The sequence below is a fragment of the Eutrema salsugineum genome, unplaced genomic scaffold (assembly GCF_000478725.1).
Source record: "Eutrema salsugineum unplaced genomic scaffold, Eutsalg1_0 scaffold_1, whole genome shotgun sequence".
In the NCBI taxonomy this organism is placed as follows: Eukaryota; Viridiplantae; Streptophyta; class Magnoliopsida; order Brassicales; family Brassicaceae; genus Eutrema; species Eutrema salsugineum.
The window spans coordinates 2,048,343-2,070,495 of NW_006256909.1; the positions used below are offsets into that span (position 1 = coordinate 2,048,343).

General features: G+C 39.2%; 7 protein-coding genes and 1 long non-coding RNA gene across 10 annotated transcripts; 1 reads left to right on the forward strand and 7 right to left on the reverse strand.

Moving 5' to 3' along the window:
• Window positions 1-168: 168 nt before the first annotated feature.
• LOC18028922 (DDB1- and CUL4-associated factor 8) lies at window positions 169-3,029 on the forward strand. Of its 3 annotated transcripts, XM_024148948.1 has the most exons (6): window positions 169-401; window positions 493-744; window positions 830-973; window positions 1,068-1,799; window positions 2,280-2,463; window positions 2,637-2,786. In XM_024148948.1, exons 1-6 carry the CDS (start codon window positions 273-275, stop codon window positions 2,651-2,653), a joined length of 1,458 nt encoding a protein of 485 aa, XP_024004716.1. In that variant the 5' UTR covers window positions 169-272; the 3' UTR covers window positions 2,654-2,786. The 3 variants fall into 3 exon arrangements, with proteins under 3 accessions (XP_024004716.1, XP_024004715.1, XP_006412141.2); XM_024148947.1 differs by lacking the exon at window positions 2,280-2,463 and having other exon boundaries at window positions 2,637-3,029; XM_006412078.2 differs by having other exon boundaries at window positions 2,280-2,940.
• On the reverse strand, window positions 2,949-4,379 carry LOC18028924 (putative F-box/kelch-repeat protein At4g35120). Its single transcript, XM_006412080.2, has one exon. It carries the CDS (start codon window positions 4,321-4,323, stop codon window positions 3,133-3,135), a length of 1,191 nt encoding a protein of 396 aa, XP_006412143.1. The 5' UTR covers window positions 4,324-4,379; the 3' UTR covers window positions 2,949-3,132.
• Window positions 4,380-4,701: 322 nt separating this feature from the next.
• LOC112081860 (putative nuclease HARBI1) lies at window positions 4,702-6,027 on the reverse strand. Its single transcript, XM_024148639.1, has one exon. It carries the CDS (start codon window positions 6,025-6,027, stop codon window positions 4,702-4,704), a length of 1,326 nt encoding a protein of 441 aa, XP_024004407.1.
• A 237-nt stretch (window positions 6,028-6,264) lies between these two features.
• Window positions 6,265-8,101, reverse strand: LOC112081843. The gene is made up of 3 exons (XR_002896746.1): window positions 7,996-8,101; window positions 7,820-7,886; window positions 6,265-6,380 (listed from the first exon to the last, which is right to left on the reverse strand). It is a non-coding gene; the product is annotated as an uncharacterized LOC112081843 (long non-coding RNA).
• A 1,415-nt stretch (window positions 8,102-9,516) lies between these two features.
• On the reverse strand, window positions 9,517-12,056 carry LOC18028925 (pentatricopeptide repeat-containing protein At4g35130, chloroplastic). Its single transcript, XM_006412081.2, has one exon. It carries the CDS (start codon window positions 11,951-11,953, stop codon window positions 9,539-9,541), a length of 2,415 nt encoding a protein of 804 aa, XP_006412144.1. The 5' UTR covers window positions 11,954-12,056; the 3' UTR covers window positions 9,517-9,538.
• A 370-nt stretch (window positions 12,057-12,426) lies between these two features.
• LOC112081861 (clumping factor A-like) lies at window positions 12,427-13,197 on the reverse strand. The gene is made up of 3 exons (XM_024148640.1): window positions 13,187-13,197; window positions 12,711-12,964; window positions 12,427-12,503 (listed from the first exon to the last, which is right to left on the reverse strand). Exons 1-3 carry the CDS (start codon window positions 13,195-13,197, stop codon window positions 12,427-12,429), a joined length of 342 nt encoding a protein of 113 aa, XP_024004408.1.
• Window positions 13,198-13,746: 549 nt separating this feature from the next.
• LOC112081845 lies at window positions 13,747-18,472 on the reverse strand. Its single transcript, XM_024148562.1, has 10 exons — window positions 18,225-18,472; window positions 17,774-17,824; window positions 17,557-17,688; window positions 17,355-17,447; window positions 16,984-17,045; window positions 16,692-16,809; window positions 15,981-16,302; window positions 14,352-15,525; window positions 14,186-14,242; window positions 13,747-14,089 (listed from the first exon to the last, which is right to left on the reverse strand). Exons 4-9 carry the CDS (start codon window positions 17,419-17,421, stop codon window positions 14,192-14,194), a joined length of 1,794 nt encoding a protein of 597 aa, XP_024004330.1. The 5' UTR covers window positions 17,422-17,447; window positions 17,557-17,688; window positions 17,774-17,824; window positions 18,225-18,472; the 3' UTR covers window positions 13,747-14,089; window positions 14,186-14,191.
• Window positions 18,473-19,460: 988 nt separating this feature from the next.
• LOC18028926 (F-box/LRR-repeat protein At4g14103) lies at window positions 19,461-21,637 on the reverse strand. Its single transcript, XM_006412082.2, has 4 exons — window positions 21,487-21,637; window positions 20,220-21,194; window positions 19,981-20,127; window positions 19,461-19,893 (listed from the first exon to the last, which is right to left on the reverse strand). The coding sequence occupies exons 2-4, from the start codon at window positions 21,192-21,194 to the stop codon at window positions 19,594-19,596; spliced, it is 1,422 nt and encodes a 473-aa protein (XP_006412145.2). The 5' UTR covers window positions 21,487-21,637; the 3' UTR covers window positions 19,461-19,593.
• Window positions 21,638-22,153: the final 516 nt, after the last annotated feature.

The window sequence follows — 22,153 nt, forward strand, 5'->3', positions numbered from 1 at the left end:
AAAAAATACAAAATTTTATCCTTAAAAAAAACAATTTTATCGATTTGGTGTGTAGAAATTAAAAACTCCAAAGAGAAAAAATATTAGGATTCATAAGAAGCCCAATAAGCCCACTACTAATGACTGACTAATGAGGTCACACGCCTGACCTTCTCATTGGACCAAATAATCGCCTCTCTTCCGGCGACGGGCTTACGCCATAACAGTAGACTCCTTCTCTATCCTCTCCGGAGTAGCTAGCGATTAGCCCTTTTCCGTTGAATCTTTGGAAGATGACTGAGAACTCGAAGAAGGGTCGATCGAGCTTTAACGGGTTGCATCACCCTGTTGTTGATTTTTGGCGACGAGAGGTCGGTGGGATTTCCTCCCGTAATTTCTCCAAGCGCTTCTCCGGCTCCGAGGTTTGTTCCATCGTTAACTGAATCTCAATTCGAAGGAATCACTTGAAAAAACCCATTTTGAATCACTATCTTATTGGTTTTGTCGTTGTAGAATCTGGTTTTGCGTCTAGAGGTACACCGGAAGCTAGTGAAGCACAAAGGTTGTGTAAACACCGTGAGCTTCAATGCCGATGGAGACGTTCTGATTTCGGGTTCTGATGATCGGCGCGTCATTATTTGGGATTGGCAGCTCGGGAACGTTAAGCTCTCGTTTCATTCAGGACACGCTAATAACGTATTTCAGGCCAAGTTTATGCCTTTCTCTGATGATCGCACCATTGTAACCTGTGCTGCAGATGGAATGGTAATCTCTTTGAGCTCTTGAGATCACGCTTACTTGGTTAGTTTCTTGTTTCTAAGCCTGTGTGAAACATTCCAAATATCCTCAGGTTCGGCGTGCGAGTATTCTTGAGAGTGGGAAAGTGGAGACGTCGTTCTTGGGATCGCATCAAGGACGAGCTCATAAGCTTGGCATCGAGCCAGGAAACCCTCATATATTCTACACATGTGGTGAAGATGGATTAGTACAACGTGTGAGTAGTAATAGCTTTATCACACTAGATCTACTTTAGAATCCTTTAGATTCCATTAAAAAGTTCTTGAAAATTGGATTCTTGCCCATTTCAGTTTGATCTGAGGACTCAAGCACCTACAGAACTTTTCACATGCCAATCAGTTGATCCTAGGAGGAGGAACATGGAAGCCGTCCAGCTAAATGCAATTGCAATCGACCCGAGAAACTCCAACCTCTTTGCTGTTGGTGGGATGGACGAGTACGCTCGTCTTTATGATATCCGTAGTTTTCAGGGTGACAGTTTAAATGGTTTTAGCCGAGCTGCAGATCATTTTTGCCCTCTACACCTTATTGGCAATGAACATGTTGGAATAACGGGTTTGGCCTTCTCAGAGCAAAGCGAACTCCTTGTTTCATACAATGATGAGTTCATCTACCTTTTCACACACGATATGGGATTAGGGTCTAACCCTGTCACATCCTCTCCGGTGTCCAAGAATAGTAAATCAAACTCAGAATCAGCTTCGTCTCCAAAAGATGATGACAAACGTCCAGTTCCTATGGTTTATAAGGGACACAAGAACTGTGAGACGGTCAAGGGTGTTAATTTTTATGGACCTCGGTCTGAATATGTGGTTAGTGGGTCAGACTGTGGCCGGATATTTATTTGGAAGAAAAAAAGTGGAGAGCTTATACGTCTTATGGAAGCTGATAGGCATGTAGTTAACTGTATCGAGCCTCATCCTCATATACCAGTGCTTGCTAGCAGCGGACTTGAAAGTGACATCAAGGTGTGGACCTCAAAGGCAGCTGAGAGAGCTACGTTACCTGACAACATCGAACTGGTAATTGCTTTATTGCTGTCTTCAAAAAAAATGACTTGATTAGTTGATAGCTTATTTCATTTTCATTCGTGCTAGAGCCTTCTCTGACTTATGAAACCCAATAAGGTGCATAACTCTGTGCTTACTTACCTTTATGATTTAGATATAGGACTCTGTTATAACACTGGTGTTATATGTGTGTTATATGTAGCCCAAATTCATAAAACCAAAACTATGTCTACTGTCTAGTGAATTTCATGTTTCCTTGTTCATGAAGTTTGTATTTATTTCATTCATTGATCTTATGGTATCATGGGTTGCTCAGCATCTGGATCTAGTGGCCATAGTATGCTATTACTTGCCTGAGGTTTTAGTTTACGTAAAGGCTAATTGCTAAATTGATCTAACAGCGTTTATTCTTTTCTTTTCTTCTGCTTGAGATCTTATGATATGACATCGAAACTAATTTGTCTACTGCTACTCTGTTTGAAAAATGTCCAGTTACCCAGTCGCTTTCGGTTATCATTTCTTAGCTACTATGATTATGACGAGCATTTATTTCGTAATGACCTGGATTTTGGTATTGATGGGAACGAGGGGGAAGATGAATCTATTGATGATGCTGAAGAAGATGATGATGATTCAGATTCAGATTCAGATTCAGATTATAGCTGTGAACTAGATGGTGATGATTCTGACGATGAGATGGATACTGATGAAGATGAATGTTTTATTGAAATTGATAACAATATGGATAATAATGGTGATGGTGGTAGCGAGAGGAATGTTGATAGTGGTAGTAACAGTTACCAAGATGATGATGATGATTGAATATTTGTTTTGAAATTTGTGTTCCAGCGCAAGCGAAAGCCTAGGGGTTGGATGTATCGTGTATCTTCACCGCAGGAGCTATTGGCACAACTCTTCTCGCTGCGGAACCGAAGTATCAGTCCAGATAGAGAAGCAGAATCTTCTTCATCCACTGGAAGAGAGCTTCTTGATCTTATACTAACCTTCAATGATGAGAGCGATGATGAAAATGCGTCTGATGATGAAGATGGTATTAGCCGTGAGGACTTCTTCTCTTAGGATAATGTCTTTTACATTTGGAAAATTTGTAAATATTTTCACCTTTTTTCTACAATATATCAAATACCATTGTTGTGTTAATGGTTTTTCATTTTCAAACAATAATTAATCATATAAAAGTCTTTTCTGAATTTTTATGTGTAAATCAAGGCAATGCAATATACTACAATAAAGAAAAACCAACAACATAAGTTTAAAAAAACAAAAAAAACAGCTAAAGAAAAATAAAAATTGAAAGCAAAGTTAATAAAAAAAAAGATGAGTTTCATATGGAAACCGATTGGCAGCTCAAGAGCTGATATGATTTGTGGACATCATAAACAACAACGTTACACCGTTCAATGTCCCCACGAAGCTGGGTTCCGAATGGAGTCACACGCTGCTCCAACCTAATCACCGCACACCAAATATTAATGTATGGGGGCCGAAAATCGGAATATGGAAGCCATTTCCACTGGTTCCATATAATTACCAGTTTCCCCCCATGGTTAACTAATCGAACCATTCGGTCCTCCACAAGACAACGCTTCGCATACAGATCTTCCAAACCTTCGACCATTAACCAATCTCCATTACTTGAGTCATACCACTTGAACTTACCGCCACGTTCCACAATCAATACATTGTCTATAAAACAACAAGGTTCAGTTAGTAAAGGTTCTACTGAACCCAAAAAACCCGTATCTGGTAGCCAGCTTCCTTCTTTCGGATCATATGCATACTTGTTCTTATGCTTGGTGATGACGCATAGCCTTCCTCCCAAAACTACAACTTGGTGATCACTCGGATCGAGTCCAGTATCACTAGGGCTAGGCAATGGCTTCCAAGTTTGAGACTTTATGTCGAAAACCTCACCCCAATTCATGGATTCCTCCTCTCCTCCAGTTACATATATTTTCCCGTCTAAAAAACAAGACTTGGCGCTTTCCCTTGCCACTGTCAGATCCGGAGCACGACGCCACGTGTGACTCCGACAATCAAGCACATCGACGGCTTTGGATCGCTTGTCCCCGACGGTTCCACCGATCTGGTAGATTTCGAAACCGACGGTGACACTGGTCGAATTTAACCGAGCGGGATCATTGGAGGAAGAGATTCTTACCGGTTCTCGACGTAACAAACCCTCTACCTGATCAATGTGGGCCTCTACAGGATTGATTAGAGTGAACCAGCTATGATTTTTTTCTCTTCTTTTTTTTTGGTAAATCCAGCTACGATTCTTGGGTAACCACAAGCACACGTAGAGGCAAGGCTCTGTGGCTCCGATTTGGGATCGGACAGTGAAGATTTTCCGACAAGAGACAAGAGAGTAGAAGCTCTTGGACACTAGGGAGAGGGAACGGTAGTAAGATATCGATATCCGGGCTAAGAAACTCTCAACGATTTCATCTGGAAGTGATGAAAACGACGGAGACGATGGCTGAGGGAACAGAGGAGGAGGAGGAAAATTCATCATCTTGTTCTCTCTTAGGAAGCGGAGCTATTAGATTAGACATCTCCTCTAGGGTTTCTGTGTTTCTTATATACTTAGAGCGTCTGTATTGGTGAACCCTATAAGAGGTTCTAATTGTATTTAATAATATTAAAATTTTGTTACCTACAAAAATTAAAACCTCTCACAATATTATTCCTACAATGGTAAACCTTTTATGGGGTTTTAATAATAAAATATTATTATTATTTTTTAATTCAACTTTTTTTTATTAATTCGATTTTGGCATATTAATTATTTATATATATAATTATGAACATATAACTTTGTTAAAAATAATTTTATTGAGACATTACATGAAAAAAAATAGAATATTGAAATTGAAATTACATCATAAAATGCTTAGTCTTCATCTTGAGAATCGCCAAATTGTTGCCAGATATGTTCGACTAAATCTTGTTTTAGTCGTTCATGTATTATTTTATTGCGAACTTCATTTCTTTTCTCGAGCAAATTGTTGAGATTTGTAGGCATGTTTGTAGAATATGTCCTATCGACCTCTGAAGTTCCGCTTCCTTCCCCTTGCTCGAAAGTTTTTGTGTCGAACTGAGTATACCCATCTCTTTCGTTTTCAACAATCATATTATGTAATATGATACATGCTCTCATAATCTTCCTAATCTTCTCCTTATCCCAAAAAAGAGCAGGGTTTTTGATAATTGTGAAACGTGCTTGCAACACTCCAAAAGCTCGTTCAACATCTTTTCTTATGGATTCTTGACGTTTCGCAAATGCTTTGGCCTTCTCACCTTGTGGCGATGGAATTGATTGGACAAAAGCTGTCCACTTTGGATAAATACCGTCTGTGAGGTAGTACGCCAAACGGTATTGACGTCCGTTGACCCAGTATGAAACTTTTGGTGCTCGACCTTGTAAAACATCATCGAAAACAGGTGAACGATCTAGAACATTGATATCGTTTAATGTACCTGGAGGTCCAAAAAACGCGTGCCATATCCAAAGATCATATGATGCTACAGCTTCTAACACAATTGTCGGTTTTCCTGAACCGCGTGTGTATTGCCCTTTCCATGCGGTAGGACAATTCTTCCACTCCCAATGCATACAATCAATGCTTCCTATCATTCCTGGAAATCCGCGGTTTTCTCCATGATCAAGTAACCGTTGAAGATCATCTGGGGTGGGTCTTCTTAGATATTCTTCCCCGAATACATTGATGATCCCTTCAACAAAATTTTTCAAACACCTGAGTGCAGTTGTTTCTCCAAGGCGTAGGTATTCGTCAACTGCATCAGAAGCACAACCATACGCCAAAATCCGAATTGCTGTCGTACATTTTTGTATTGTAGATAAACCGTACCTTCCAGTAGCATCTCTTTTTTTTTGGAAAAAAGAAACTTTTTCGGAAAGTCGCTCAATATGCATGAAGAGCGGTTTGTTCATCCTAAAACGGCGTCTGAAAATATGCGGCGGATATGTTGCATCTTCACGGAAGTAGTGATTCCACAACTGTTGGTCGCCTATTTCACGTTGTCTTTCAATGTAGGCACGTTTCTTCTTTGCTTTTGTTGGTGCTTGATACTCCAAAGCGGCATCAACCGCGGCATCAACCGCGGTTTCAAACACATTCTCAATCGTTTGGTCAAATTCATCAAAAGTATCATCAAGAGAATTTTCATAAAAATTGTAGTTTGATGAGGAAGCCATGTTGATTATAAGGGAAAAGAAGAAGAGAAGATTTACTAAGAAAGAGATTTTTTCAAGAGATGGTTGTTGAAGTATGGAAAAAAAAGAAGAGAATATATACTACTTTGAAGGCGTGTAAACTCGTATATATAGAGAATTGATGCTGAATAATTACAAGTATCAGAAAAGTATCCGTGACCCCATACAAGTTGTGGTGTATAACAAAGTGTGTTTTACCGACAAATTTGAACCAAGTATCCCTGACCTCATACCAGACTAGTATTACAAAACAGAGTGGAGACAAATCAAAAGCAGCTTTTACACGTGAATGTGAGTCAGCCATTATCCTCTCTTTGTGCCTCCACACCCGTGACCTACAACCACAAAGTGAAAGAGAACGTTAGCAGAGTAGATACTATGATAAGCAAACCAAACCATCAAATTCATCCGTCACACATAAATAAAAGACCAAAACACAATGCATTAACACAAGAAAGCTTAAATTTAAACCATTGTCATACAGAACCGAGTTCTTAAACACACCAAACTTAAACTTAAACACATAAAGAAAAACCTAAACAGAAAGTACTTGTTACATAAAGTAACTATTACAACAGATCATTGATTAGCTTGTCCTTAAGTTTCATTTCGGTTTCAGTCAATGGCTCGGGTTTAGTAAGTAGCTTTTCACGCAGCTTCTTGCTTGACAGCTTGTCTTGCAATTCCAAATCACGTTGCTTCATTTCCATATCACTTTGCTTGATTTCCCACACAGTCTGTAGATGCTTAAGAGTTTTATCAGCTTGAACCTCAGCTTTGAGCTTTGATCCACTCTTCTTAGATTTTGCAGCCTTAACTCTAATCGGACGTGGCTCTGAATCATCCTCAAGCATGACTTCCTCTTGGCTGCTTGCTGACTCATCCGTCTTTCTTCGTTTCCCTGATCCCTTTGAGCACCATTTTTGGTCAAAACGCAACTCTCTCCATGCGTGCTCTAGAGTGAACTTTGCTTGGTAGTCGTTAAAGAAAATCTCGTGTGCTGCCTTCAGCACATCATTATCATTTTACCCACTTCTCTTATCCTTCACGGCGGCTTCAAAACAACCGACAAACTTGCACACCTGATCGTTCAGCCTCCCCCACCTTTGTTTGCACTGACTAGCCGTTATTGCTTCTGGACCACTGAGTTCAAGGGAGAGTTGAAGTATTTTTGGATCCTCTTCCAAAAAGCCTCCAACTTCTGCTCATTTCCGACCACAGGGTCTTTGCTAGTGTTCAACCAGGCTGAAATGAGCACAACATCCTCCTTCGCCGTCCATGGCCTTCTTTGCCTTCGGTCTTCAACAGGTACACTTGGATCATCTGAGCTTTGGCTACTAAACCGAGGTAGTTCAGATGATCCAAGGTCGATAGTTTGGGGAAAGCTATATGTGATTTCTTGTTGGCTACTTAGTAAATTTACAAACCCCTGAGAGGTCGTAAATAGATTAGGAGAATCCATTTTGAGGGTATAGAAAGAAGGTGTTTGAAAAGGTTAAGAATGGCGGAAGTTTTTAGTAAGTTTAAGTTTTGAGAAAAGAAGATGTGTGAAAGTTTTAAGTTGATGTGAGACCATTATTTAAGTGTTGGTTAAAGGGTTTTTTAACAATCAATGAAGAGCATTTATCACATTAGCTTTAACTACAAAACCTACCAAGCATTGATAACAAAGCCCATTCTGATTTTAAACCCTAAACCTACCAAATCTTTCCAGCTAACAAACATTAATCCCTAAATCCAACCTAACACGCAAAGAGTTAAGAAGTTGACTAACCTTGATGCATTGATGAATGGTTGTGGTATTCTTTGATGAAAGGAATCGGCAGTGAAGTACATTCTTTCTGCAAATAACATTTAAACCATGTAAAGCAAACGGTATAAAATACTAAAGTAAATGCAAACTAAACTAAATGCAAACTAGGTTCTAGTTAGAATTCAAACCAAACTAACCTGCTTCAAAGCCTCTCAACGCCAACTCCATTCCCATTAAATGCAGACTATCGATCTCTCACCATATCACCTCGCAAAAGAAATCCAAAGGGTTACCAAAACAATAAAGCAAGCATGTAATATTATGATCCACAACATAATAAGCTTAGAAAACAATCTTAAACAATCTTATGATCTCACTATGTAATCTTAAACAATCTTATTATCTCAGTCCTATGATCCGCAACCATGTAAACAAATGATCATTCAAGAAAACCAAACAATCTTAAATAAAATTCCCAACGTAAATAACATAACATAATCGAATAACATAAGCTTAATCGAACCAGATTTGCGAAGCTTAAACAAGGTAATCAAGCTTAAATACGCTAAACATCTCAATCAATTGATTATCGCAACACAAATCCTAATATTTCCCCAAATTTCGAAAACCCTAAATTTCCCCCAATTTTGAAAACGCTAATTTCAATCATATTCCCCACAATCAACGATCTATAGAAACAAAGAGTTGCCGATTACATACCTTTTCAAAGCAAAATCGTCGATTCCGAGTCAAACTCCTGATCATTCACTGAAGCGATGAAGACAGATGAGATACCCAGACAAAAACCGAAGAGATAGAGAGGTGAAACAGGGTTCATTCGAACCGAGAACCGAAGAGAAAGAGAGTTGAAGACAGAAAAGAGAACCGATGACAAAATCGGCTCCGATTAACGGTGAACGATTTCCGTCGGAGGAGATGCGAAGAGATGGTGAGAGTTTGTCGAAGAAAATTGAGAGAAGTTGAGAAATTTCTCTAAGTGTGAGAATGACGCGACAAAAAACATTTCCAAAAGTTCAACCAACCAATGAGATTGCGCCACTTCACCCGTGAACCTCTTCCAAAACCGAGTCCACAAGCTGCACTTTAAAAAAAATGGGCTTTCCTGATTTATTTTAATTCCCAAAAACCCATGAACCTCAATTATAAACCTCCTTAAAATCACCATTACAGATGGTCTTAGGATTGTTAGGCTAGATAACATAATCAGATGGGCCTAGTGATACGATATCATGTAACTAGGTAAGAAGAAAAATTTGGCCCAAATACTAAGCGTTTATTTATTATGGCTAAGAAAAATCATCCAAAAATCTTCAATTCTGATGATCGAAAGTCGAAACTATTTTCAACCATAATAATCCTAGGTTGGAAACTTGGAATTGCCAGGAGCGTGTAGTTATTTACTTGGCAACTCGCCACTGCGAGAAATCCGTCAATTTTTTTCATGTATCATGTTTTTTATAGAGACCAAGAATGAGTCTTCCTTCAAGATCTTGAGTATCTTCTTGATTATGATTTTTTTTTATTTTTACAATTGATCCTATCGGATTATTTTGATGTTAAGTATTTTTTGATTATTTTGATCTTAAGAATCTTCCTTCAAGATTTTAAGTATTTTTTTTTCTTATTTCTGATATCATTAGGAGAGGCTATAGAAGTTATAAATCTAGTTAATTGATGAAATTTGGTTTGATAACATATACTAGACAACCAGGTTTTCTTTCACCAGTAGTTTCCACACGAGCAACGACCATTACAGAAATGATGAAAAATCTTGGAATCTCCCACAACGATCTCTCTTCTGGTCAATTTCGAAGCCTTTTCCAAGAACTCGTGACATTTTCTGCAGATTCTCGTGTTGTTCCTCACCATAACTGGTCTTCCTGTTTCCGTAGAGATCAATCCAAGACACGTGGCGAGTCTTACCGAATGTCTTTTTGTTGAACTGCTTCTTCTCTTCAATAGAGTCTCTGGTCTCAACTTCGAAACACAGTGAGCATAACTGTCTTCTTCATCCTCAATCATCCTCGAGACAATATATAAGACTTCATAGATCTTGTTTGTCTCCGCGTGGGATCTGTCTCCGTTTATGAACACATGAGTTCTGTGCTTCGTCTCAACAGTACTGCGACTCGTTTTTCTTGATATACCTTTGCTATTCATGAGAAGCCTGATCCTATTAACATCTTCCATTCTTCCAGCGTCTGAATACATATTCAAAAGCAAGACATAGCATCCCGTGTTATCGTGTTCCACCTTAAAGATCTGCTCTGCTGCGAATTCAGCTACGGTAATGTTGTTGTGGTTTCTACTTGCGTTTAACAAGGATCCCCAGATTCGAGCTGTTGGCACAAATGGCATTTCCTTAATGAATCTCTTGGCTGAGCTAAAGTTTCCTGTACGACCAATGAGATCCAGCATGTACCCATAATGCTCTATTCCAGGATCGATCCCGTATTCTCTTTTCATTGAATTGAAATGATCCCAGCCTTCATCGATCATACCGGAAATGCTACATGCTGCTAATAGCGAGGCAAAGGTGCTCTTGTTTGGATTTACTCCAGTAGTCATCATCTCTGAGAATAAGCAAATCGAATTTCTCCCGAAACCGTGTACCGCATAGGCCATGATGATGCTGTTCCATGAAACAACATCCTTGAACAGGACGTGGTCGAAACATTTTCTTGCATCCTCGAGGTCTCCACACAAGGCATACATGTGGACGAGTGAATTCAAGATGATAGTGTTTGACCCGTACCTGGCTTTTACGATATAAGCATGAAGTTGTCTACCTTCACTCAGGGAGAGAGACTCTGCATAAGCTGGTAGAATACTAGCGATTGTTGTGGAATCAGGCACAAGCGATGAATCCCAGAGCTCTTGAAATAGCTCCAAAGCTGAATAGTTGTTCCCGTTCTGCACATAAGCAGCAATAATCGAGTTCCATGTGACCAAATTCTTCTCAGCCATTCGATCAAATATAACCTCAGCTGCTTCTAACAGCCCGCATGCTCCATACATATCAATCAGAGCAGTTTCCAATACTATATGAGGAAGAAAGCCCCTCCTCACTGCGTACCCGTGAATCGCTTGACCCTCTAAGATAGCACAAGCAGGAAGCAGATTTATCAATGTAATAACATCTGGTCGCAACCCATTTTCCTCTGACATTTTCTGAAAACAAAGAAAAGCATCAATGACCCGCCCATATCTAGCATAACATCCGATCATAATGTTCCAAGCTACGATGTTCTTCTGGATCATACCGTTAAATACCTTCTCTGCACAGATCAATTCACCATATTTACTGTACATGTCAAGAATTGATGACAACACCATAACATCACCCGTTTCAATGCTACTTCGAATAGCGTGGCAATGTATCTCCTTTCCCATTTTTGGACTATAAACATGAGAACAAGCACCTAGAGCGCTCATGGTACTGAACCTATCCGGTTTAAACCCGCATTTCAGCATTTCTTTAAACAGAATCAGCGAGCGTAAGCCATCTCCAAGCGCAAGATACCCAGAAATCATGGAATTCCACGAGACTGCATCTCTCTCAAGCATTTCTTCGAACACTTTCTCTGCATCCCACGCGCATCCGAGCTTCATGTACAAGGATATAAGAGAATTACATACGTAAACATCTGAATAGAACCCAAGCTTGATAACCATCGCGTGAACCTTCTTTCCTTCTTTCAACGACGAAATTCCGGCAACCGACTTGATCACGAACGGATAAGTAAAGGAATCGGCTTTGATTCCTGCAAACACCATCCTGCAATAAAATTGAACCGATTCGTGATACAACCCACAGCTAGCGAAACCTCTGATCATCACATTCCACACGAAAGCATCAGCTTTGTTCATTTCATCGAACAGGTGGAGTGCATCCTCCATGAGGCCGGAATCGGCAAACTCGCGTAGCGCGCGCTTGAGCGCAAGATCATTGAGCTTAGTTAGCCTGGATCGTTCCCGAAGAGCTATCCGGGCTGGATTCGAGAATCTCCGGTCGAATACGAGATTCCGGTTCCAATTTCGCTTCCCTGTCGTCTGGTGATTCTCGGAAGAAACACATTTGCACGCATCGCAATTGTAGATACGGTAGCATCGAGACAAAAGAGTCGCAGCCATGATTAGCTCTGGAAACTGAGATTCAAGGAGATTGGGAGGAGATCAAATTTGTCTCTCGTCGTCTTCCTTTGCATCTTCATTTTCCCGCGGGATTTTTTTGTTCTTTTCCTTGATACTGGTCCGGCTCTCGAACTCGGTTTTGTTTTGTTCCATAGAGAATTGATGATGTCAATACCATGACATCATGGAGTGATACTGGTCCGGTTCTCTTACTCGTTGTTATTGCAAAATATAACTAAAAATCATCTCCCATCATCTACTAGTACATGATGGTGTAAATCAAATTCAGAGCGATGAGATAAATACGTAAACATAAAAATACAGAAGAGACTTTCATATTATTAATTATTGTTTGACAATGAAAATCCATTAATACAACAATGGTATTTGGTATATTGTAAGAAGAAGGTGAAAATACTTACAAATTCTTCCAAAGGTAAAAGATATTATCTAAAGAGAAGAAGTCCTCACGGCTAATTACCATCATCATCATCAGACACATTTTCATCATCGCTCTCATCATTGAAGGTGAGTATAAGATCAAGAAGCTCTGTTCCAGTGGATGAAGAAGATTCTGCTTCTTTATCTGGACTGATCCTTCGGTTCCGCAGCGAGAAGAGTCGTGCCTATAGCTCCTGCGGTGAAGATACACGATACATCCAACCCCTAGGCTTTCGCTTGCGATGGAACACAAATTTCAAAACAAATATTCAATCATCATCATCATCATCATCATCATCTTGGTAACTGTTACTACCACTATCAACATTCCTCTCGCTACCACCATCACCATTATTATCCATATTGTTATCAATTTCAATAAAACATTCATCTTCATCAGTATCCATTTCATCATCAGAATCATCATCATCATCTAGTCCACTGCTATAATCTGAATCTGAATCATCATCATCTTCTTCAGCATCCTCAAAAGATTCATCTTCCCCCTCGTTCCCATCAATACCAAAATCCAGGTCATTACCAAATATATCGTCGTCATAATCATGGTAGCTAAGAAATGATAAACGAAAGCGACTGAGTAACTGGACATTTTTCAAACAGAGCAGCAGTAGACAAATTAGTTTTGATGTCATATCATAAGATCTCAAGCAAAATAAAAGAAAAGAATAAACGCAGTTAGATGAATTTAGCAATCAGCTTTTACGTAAATCAAAAACTCAGGAAAAGCAATAGCATACTATGGCCGGCCATTAGATCCATATGCTAGCAAACCATGATACCATAAGATTAATGAATGAAATAACTACAAACTTCATGAACAAGGAGACATGAAATTCCCTATACATAGTTTTGGTTTTGTAAATTAGGTAGCCACATATAACACTTGAAAAACAGCTTGAAAAACTAATTCAAAATTCAAATAGATTTAAAAGTTAGTAAAGTTGAGCTGCTAAACCGTTTAATCATGAAGAAGATATTACAAGTGATGCAATACAGGAACTGTATGGAAGGCAGGGGAAAATTTATTAAAAAAAAAAAAAGTTTAGGAGAGAGAATCAATAAGAAGGCATAAACTTAAGTCAAGCAGAGCCATCATATGAGAGAAAAAGATCACATGTCTTTGATTTTATGTCATAATTATAAACTATCACGGTGCAAGCCCCCACAACCACCTTCGCTGCACCCAAGCTTTGTTCCGGTCAATCCTAAATCTAAAAGGGAACAAGAAATGTATGCAAGTTTCCGAGAACATTATTGTCAAACAAATTTTTTTTTTTAAAAAAAAAAAAAAGAAAGACGAAATAACAACACAATGTTATGACTTTGTGCAAGTTGGACGATTTTCTCGAGAAGAGAAAAGCGGGAAAAAAAGGGAAAGAGAAGGATGATAAGAACAATCTGAGAACGAAAACAGAGTATCGGCGTTGGAGAATAGAGATGACAGTTTCTCCTCTCCACCAAGCACGCAGGCTTGTGTTACAACACCTCACTCAACCTCAACTTCTCTCTCTACGAATTGTACTACTTTTATACTCATTATTGAAATACAGTATAATGTTGACTCTTTGACTTTTCTTCACGTATAATGCCTGACTCATCAAGTAGCAAGTATTTCTCCTTCATCATTCTTCTCCTTTAACTATCTCTGTGCTTAACTTCTTCCGAATATATACTCTGCATGGTATCAAAACAACAGTGCTCATGAGTTTGACAAGCTGAGATAAAGAGAGAGATAAAAGCTTCTGTTGTTGACAGTTAAGACCGACTCACCCTTCATCAATCATCAGTCCATGTCAGTTTTGCCAACACAAGATTTCCAGGGCGAACCTGAAAGTGCATAAGAGTTTCAAGATTGGGAACCTCAAAGTTCACAAGAGTTTCAAGATAAAGGGCACAATGCACAGAGACGAACAAGAAAATAGTTAGAGACACTCACAGCTTCCGATCGGGTTCCGTCTGACCAGAATACTTCGAAATCACCATAATCGCATTTATCTCCCACCACACCGAAATACGGCTTATTACGGCGTTCTTGTCTCCGATGAACGATGTCCCCATTCTTGAAACCTTCATAGAGAGGACCTACAACCTTCTGAAGCCTTTTAGAGTCCTGATCCCTTGTACCTCGATATTCCCACGCCACCCGGATTGTGCTCGGCTTGCACTCCGTGATTAGATACTCCTCTCCCTTAAAGAGACATCTCTGCCCTAGAGAAAAAGCAACAGCACGAAACCGAGGGGGTTGGACCAGCTCCACTTCGCTTGTCAAGAGAACTTGAGGTGGTTGGTTCCCTTTGCCTTCACCAAACCATTGTACATGTACACTGTCCGTCCTGTGACTTTTGACCTTGGCTGATACACCTCTACTTACAATACGCACGGATTGCCCTTTATAGAAAGGTTCGTCTCTCCATTCTTCCAAAGAGTTGGTGAAAATGGGTGTGAACTCTGTTGGATCTGGATTAAGCTCACTAAACTCTACCTCAACTCCCTTAACCACGTATACAAAAGTAATAAACCGGGTGACAGAGGTCACGCTTCCTAACCAAGTGCCTTTGCAAACCCAATCGCCACATGCAAAACCTCTCATAGGTTGTATTTCCTCTATAGACACGTCCTCAATATAACAAGCATCGTTACCACCAAGTAGACCCACAGTTCGTTCAATAAAAGTAACAGTCCCTTTTTCACATTCCACCAACACTCTATCTCTTTCTATCCTTCTCACTATGTCTCCAATTCTGAATATCCTTACAAGCAGAATATCATCAATACCAACTGGAACATCTTTCGGCTCGGACAGGGATAGCAGACCTTCTCCAGTGTTGAACACAACCCCCACCAGTCCACTCTCTCTCTTCTTTACTATGTCACCAGCAACCAATACAACTCCTGCACTATTCCTGTTTTTGAATAAGTCAAAACCAAGCAATTCTTCAGCATTGTCGATATCTGCTGGCCTCGTCAAATGGTTCCTCTGAGGTTGGTCCATTGAAAGCTCCACATATTCACGGATAATATCTAATTCTATAGCACTTTTACCAGTGTTAGCTAGTTGTTCAACTATTGCCTGTAATTTCTCCCCCTCACTTTCAAACTTACCCTGGTGCCTGTACAAAAAAAAGGTAAATAGCTAAGCATCATCTTGCAAATATAAATTTTCTTCGAAGATATTCCCTTTAGGTTTACAAACAATTCATATTCCATATACGGTCTGATGTAGTGAATTCAGTTTAGAGAACATTATTCTCTCCTATGATGAATTCTAAACTCTCACAAGCTTGCTTTATGCCACCTAGATATACGCAAGGCTTTTACATGCTCATCATTTAAAATATGCTACTGTGAGTGAAAGCTTGAAAATCTAGGTTACAATCTAATAGACAAGAGAGCAGCTTGGGAAAATACTTATTTTGCCTACATGTCTGTCTGACGCCTAAATGTAAGTATCTCCTTAACTATCGTAACAGATTAGTAGGTGAAGCAAATGGTCTAACTTTCACACTGTGACATTCATGAAGAAAGTAAATATATATATATATATATATATGGAGAGATGCAATACCTTTGCAACAAATTTGGAAGCCTGAGCTTCACTCTGCCACTAATCAGGCTAGAAAGGGTGTTCACCAAGGCAATTCTGCCAAGCTTGCTTTGCGGAGCCCCACCCAGACAGGACATAAGACTTTGAATCTCAGCACGGCATGCAGTTTGTAACGAGTTCTCACCACTTCCTGACTGTGCCAGTTGGCAAATAAGAGCAACCCATGGAATGCCAGTTAATTCTGGAGGTCCCTTATCTGAAAGAAGAGCCTCAACATTTGCGAGGGCATCCAAATTCTCTGCAGCCTGGTCAATTGCTCCGATAATGCCTACTGTCCTAGTGCCTATAAGCAGGGAGGAGTGATGATGGCTAATGAGTAATTTTAAGCAAACCGAAGTGATGATATCTAATGAGTAATTTTAAGCAAACCGAAGTGATGATATCTAATGAGTAATTTTAAGCAAACTGCAGTGATGATAGAAACTGAGTAATTTTAAGCAAACTGAAGTGATGATTAGCTAGTAAAGCAACAGTTACTAGTAAGTATAAAATATTAACGATGGATAAGAAAAGCCAGATCAAGATACTGATGTACGCACTCGTGATGATAGCTAATGAGTATCTTAAGCAAACTGAAGTGCGATTGGCTAGTAAAGCAACAGCAAACTAGTAAGTATAAAATATTAACAATATAAGAAAAGCCAGATCAAAGATAATGGTGTATGTACGCACGCTCTGGATCATATTCATTAGCAATCTTCAGGGCTAGGGATGATGAAATTTCAGATGCCTCGCTAGCAGGGACTATAACCAGCAGTATGGCATCATTGAGTTGCGCATACTCAGCAATCTTGCAAAGTGATCCAAGAAACAAACGACAATTTCAATAAGGACAAACATGATAATAAACATATGAGCATTTCAACATGAAATCCGATTAAAATTGTAGGAAATCTCATGTTTCATGGTTTGTCAGGTGGGGTTAAGGGGAATGAAAAAGGCATTAATCAGTTCCAAGGCTCACCATTAAATCTTCCACAAATTCCTGGTTCAGTCCAGGCAGATCAATTATTGTCAGTGGTGGAGCTGAAATATAAAGGGTAAAAGTAATATGTTATGATGATCAAAAGAAAATTTAACACTAAGACAATGCAGGTCATATGCCTTTATTTAAAGAGTCCATTAGATACAGTATTTGATACCCGACGAACTAACAGCTTTAAGCTCTAAACCAGTGCACTAGATTGTATGTGGGATGGGGGTGGCAACATATTACAGTACCAATCCACTAATATCAAAGATATATGCATCCGCCCAACTTAGGTTAGCTTTGTGCTACTTGAAAAGTGGATAAGCTTGCCAACTCAGTATTGGTGCAAGTAAAAAAGGACTTACCTGTGCTGGTACGAAGTGATAAGCGTATTTCAGATCCTTTCTCCCATGAGGCTCCATCGCTAAGCATGTCTTCTATATAATATAACGGAAATCCTACAAAGTACCCATGTAGAGCACCACAATGGTAATATTATGAGAAGATTGATCAAATCAGCCTCACATCCCATTGCTATATTGCATACGTTCATAGAAAGAGACTTACTAGCTGAACTCTTAGCGCTCGATGTGGAGTGACAAGGTCCCAGATAATTTCGTTTCTTTCTAAAGAATCTTCTCTGACCAAGTCAATTTTTATAGGAGCCTTTGTAACACCATCTTTACTCTTACCAGTCGGCTGTCCATAGAGTAAACACAACATATGTCAGTATCATTTTAAGTAAATGTATGAGCCAATAATAACAATAAGATGTACTACTTACCAGGACTAAATGCCCAATTAGACTGTTTAGTACTTCAGATTTTCCAGCTCCCTGGTTCAGTATGCAAATACAGAGGGAGATAACTTAGATCTAGACAGAATGAGTTGTTGCCACAGTTTACCAATTTCACAACACACCAGCCGCACCACTCGGTAAGATCCACTAACACTCAATTTCAAAACACACCAGCCGCACCAATCGCTAAGATTCACTAACACTCAATTTCGAAACACACCAGCCGCACCAATCGCTAAGATCCACTAACACTCATTTTGAAAACACACCAGCCGCACCACTCGCTGATGCACTAACACTCAATTTCAAAACACAAAAGCCGCACCACTCGCTAAGATTCACTAACACTAAATTTCAAAACACACCAGCCGCACCACATCAACTATAACACTCTAACACAGCAAAAAACCAAAGGGATAGAGATCAGGGAACTCACCACATTTCCTAGGGCTACGACGTTTAGAAGAGTGTCCAGGCATCTGGATTTTGAGTTCTCGTCCTGATCTTCGTCCGAGGAAAACCTGGTACCCGTATGCTTTGCGATCCGCTCGGCGTAGGACTCGGAGTATTTATGAGAATTGCCGGTCTTTTCGCGTCCGCCATTGCTCTTACTCGTGGAGAAAAAAAAAATCTCTGAAATCGTCAATAGGTTGCTCTTAATCGCGCTAGCTCTCTCTCACTCTCTACCCCTCTCCTATCTCACTCCCGTAACAAAATAAAGACGTGAAGAAGAAGAAGATTGTATACGCCCGCATCCAGAGCAGATTGAAAAGACAACTTTACCCTCATTTTTAATTAAGAGTGGTGAAAGACGATTTTGACCTTTTGTTTTGAAAAAGACGATTTTTACCTTAGTCTGAAATTTGCGATGCTTGATGAGAGAGAGAGAGACGTTTTATGAGACCCGAGAGTCTTCAACACAATTATTTGGTTATGTATAGATTAGATTAGTAACAGGATATTACATAATTTCCATTTATATATGTATTAATGATCTACGGATGCAATTGCAAATTGCAAATTATGATGAATAGACGTGACAAACAACTGATGTTGATACATACTTCCTTTACTTTATTTTATTTTATAATTACAAACCATAATATTTACGTTTTTTATCTTATAATCGATATGATGTAGTCTTCTCCATTTTAGAGATAACTCGAAATTCTTACCATGTAAGCACGAGTACGAAGCATTTAGTTTACTGGTTTTAATTGAATCAATATAAGACTAAAAAAGAATAAAAAAGGTTACTGATTTTAATTGAATCAATATAAGACTAAAAAAGAAAAATAAAGGGACACAGACTCAAATTTTTTTCTCTCTCTCTGGTATCTCCGTCTTACTCGCTATATGTGTTTCTGAGTTTAGGTTTCATTTTTGCTTTTATATGACAGAAAATCTGATTGGGAAAGGAGGATGCAATGAAGTGTACGGAGGGTTTGTAGGACTTTTCGTGGTTATTTAAGAGCTAATTAAAAATATATAATGCTGCTTCTAGTTTTAGAAGATAAAGACTAGTAGTTTTCTCTCTACTTCAAAGATAACTTCTACGGCAAGCCAAGTCTCATGCTTTTTGGAGACAACTTAGAAAAGCTCCAAGTCAAAACAACAGAAACACCTTAGAAACAAAACATGAACAAAGCATGAAGTTTAGCGAAAAGCAGAGCCTAGATATCTTGTTTTTCGTTGACACACACACACAAACAACACTCTGGGATTCAAAAGAAACCTGACAACGCGGAAATATTCTCCTAAAGTTGATGACCTCATTTCTTCGAGACCGGAGCAGGAACAGAAGATCAAAAGTCAACGTTAGACATTAGCCGGACTTGGCACTCTGTCGAAGCTTTAGTAACCATCTCGAGTTCCTTTGAGACTTCAGACAAATCTTCGTCCTCTAACGATGGGTTAAAATATAGATCCAGATGTTCGAGATTCGGCATCGTCTTCAGAAACAGCTTGACATGCTCTATATACATCATCATTTTGTCATCGAACAGAACTTTCACCACCGTCGCGGGACTATTAGTCAGGAAACTAAGTTCATGTCCCTCGAGAGATTTGCACAAACACGCGTCTACGCATCTGTGGGAAAGTCCCTGCATAAGGGCAAAGCTTTCAGTTAGTTTAGTTGAATAGAATGAAACTTTAAAAAGGTTTATTTCATACCCAGTAGCTGTTCATACCTTGAAGACGATAGTATCCAGGCTTGTACAATGCGTAAGCAGAAGACGCAGCGAATCCCATGTAGATTTCCAGCGACTGAGACTATCGATAGTCAAATGAGTCAAATTAACGAATGTAGGGATGTCTTTGCAGGAGAAGCTGATTACCTGAAACAGATCAACTAGGCCATCATTATTAAATTGCAATCATTAACTCAAGTAGTAGCACAAAAATAAAACTAAAAGAATGGAATACAAACCTCGAGAGTTGAGGCACACAAGTAGAGCTTCACAACATTCCGAATTCCCACTATAAGAGCTGTGCAATCACCGAAGTCATAGTTGTCTCCCACATAACCTTGGCTTATTATATTCCTCTCCTCCCTAGTTGTCAACCTAAGGTTGATTCTCGCTTCAACAAGAGAATCTAGATTCACCTTTGGATACTTGAGCGCGTGTATTTCAGTGTAATCCAAGTAGATGAGATATGGTGTGTCGAACGAAACGCTTGTCGGAACGGAATGGTCTTGCTCAGAAAAAAATGTAAACCTCTTGAGAGATGTAGAAGCAACAGAGAAATACTTCCACAGACACGACCATATCTGCTCCAGCTCTAACTCCTCAAGGAGTTTACAACCCGCAATAAGGTTTTCAAACCCGATTTCCTCCTTTCTGAACAGAACACGCACCAGAGAAAGTGTCTTAAGCATTGGCAGGTCGAAATCTTCTACACCAATGCTGACGAATTGGTCCTCATTCTTTATTCTCAGTGTAGCTAGTGTCTTGCTGTTGAACATATTTGATGGTAGCAAAAAGTCCAGCTCTGAGTCGCAATTCATGATCAGATTGAGATCTGATACCGCACAGTCTAGTGCTCCCAATATCCACCTAGAGACACAATGTTTAAGCGATGGATCCCCGTACTGTTTGGTCTTCAGAGAAAATCTGTTTAGCTTGGCCCCACGTCGCGTCTTCAGAGCCCTGTCTACGACATTATCAAAGGGATTTTTCTGATTACCAAGTACCATGCACCTACTGGCACCTTCTCTCGGAAGTATCTCGTTCTTTGGATCTAGACTGATATCAAAATCGAGGTTATGAGCATTAGCAAATACAAAACGCCATCTTTTCGCGAGAGCTGATGTGGAAGCAGCTTCAGTTGTGGACAGGAATGAGAAAATGTGGAAAACAACGTCGTCTGGCAAACCGCTGATCCGATCCTCTCCTTCTATCATCTTTATAATCTTCACCATGGTGAGAAAAAAATTGTAAAAGGAAACAAAATCATGAACATTAACGAACGTTGGAAACCAAACAACACCGAAACCCTAACAACAAAATCCCAAAAAGAGAAATCTAATCCCAACGAATGTACATAGCAAAAAACTCGAATCCGCCATTCTTATCGGTGGAACCCTAAAATTTATGCGTGAATACTACGACGACGAACAAGGAGAAAGCCTAACTAAAAGTACGAAGACCTAATCGCGAGTCGGAGAGGCATATATAGCCGAAGTAGAAGCAAACCTGAGAGATCAAATGGAGGAACTTGTTCTTCGATTATATGAAACTTCTCAACTCGGAGCGCGATATCGATTCTGATCGACCGGGAAGAGAAACCCGGCGAGAGAAAAAGGGGAAATTTTGACGCCAATGAGATGAGCTTGGAGATACATGCGTCAGGAATCCCCTAACCTTTTTTTTTTGTGTGTGTGATCAACGTTTTTTTTTCCCGGCAAACTGTTTATAATATTATTAATTTAAAAGAATATAATCTGAGTACAAAATGTTTGTAAGCCAATATGGAGGATAAATACAAATATACAATCCGACCAATCAACAAACGTTTAATGTTGTTTTTAACACTAAATAATACTAGATCATTCAACTATATGAACACCCTCCCCACCCCACCACCAACACACCCAAAAAATTCACTAGATATTTTGATCAATTTAAAATATGTAATATATTTTATTATTTGCTTAATTGAAATATTTAATTTATAGATCGAAATATTTAATTTATATATCGATATATTCTGATTTTTAAAAACAAAAAAAAATAGGAAATAAAAAGATTCAAATATTTTTAATGTCTTTTTCTTTCCGTCTTTTGTTTTTAACCTGTTAGTTATTTCACATTAGTAGGTCATTCTCCTCTTAGGTGGCTTGAAATATCCAATTTTTTACAA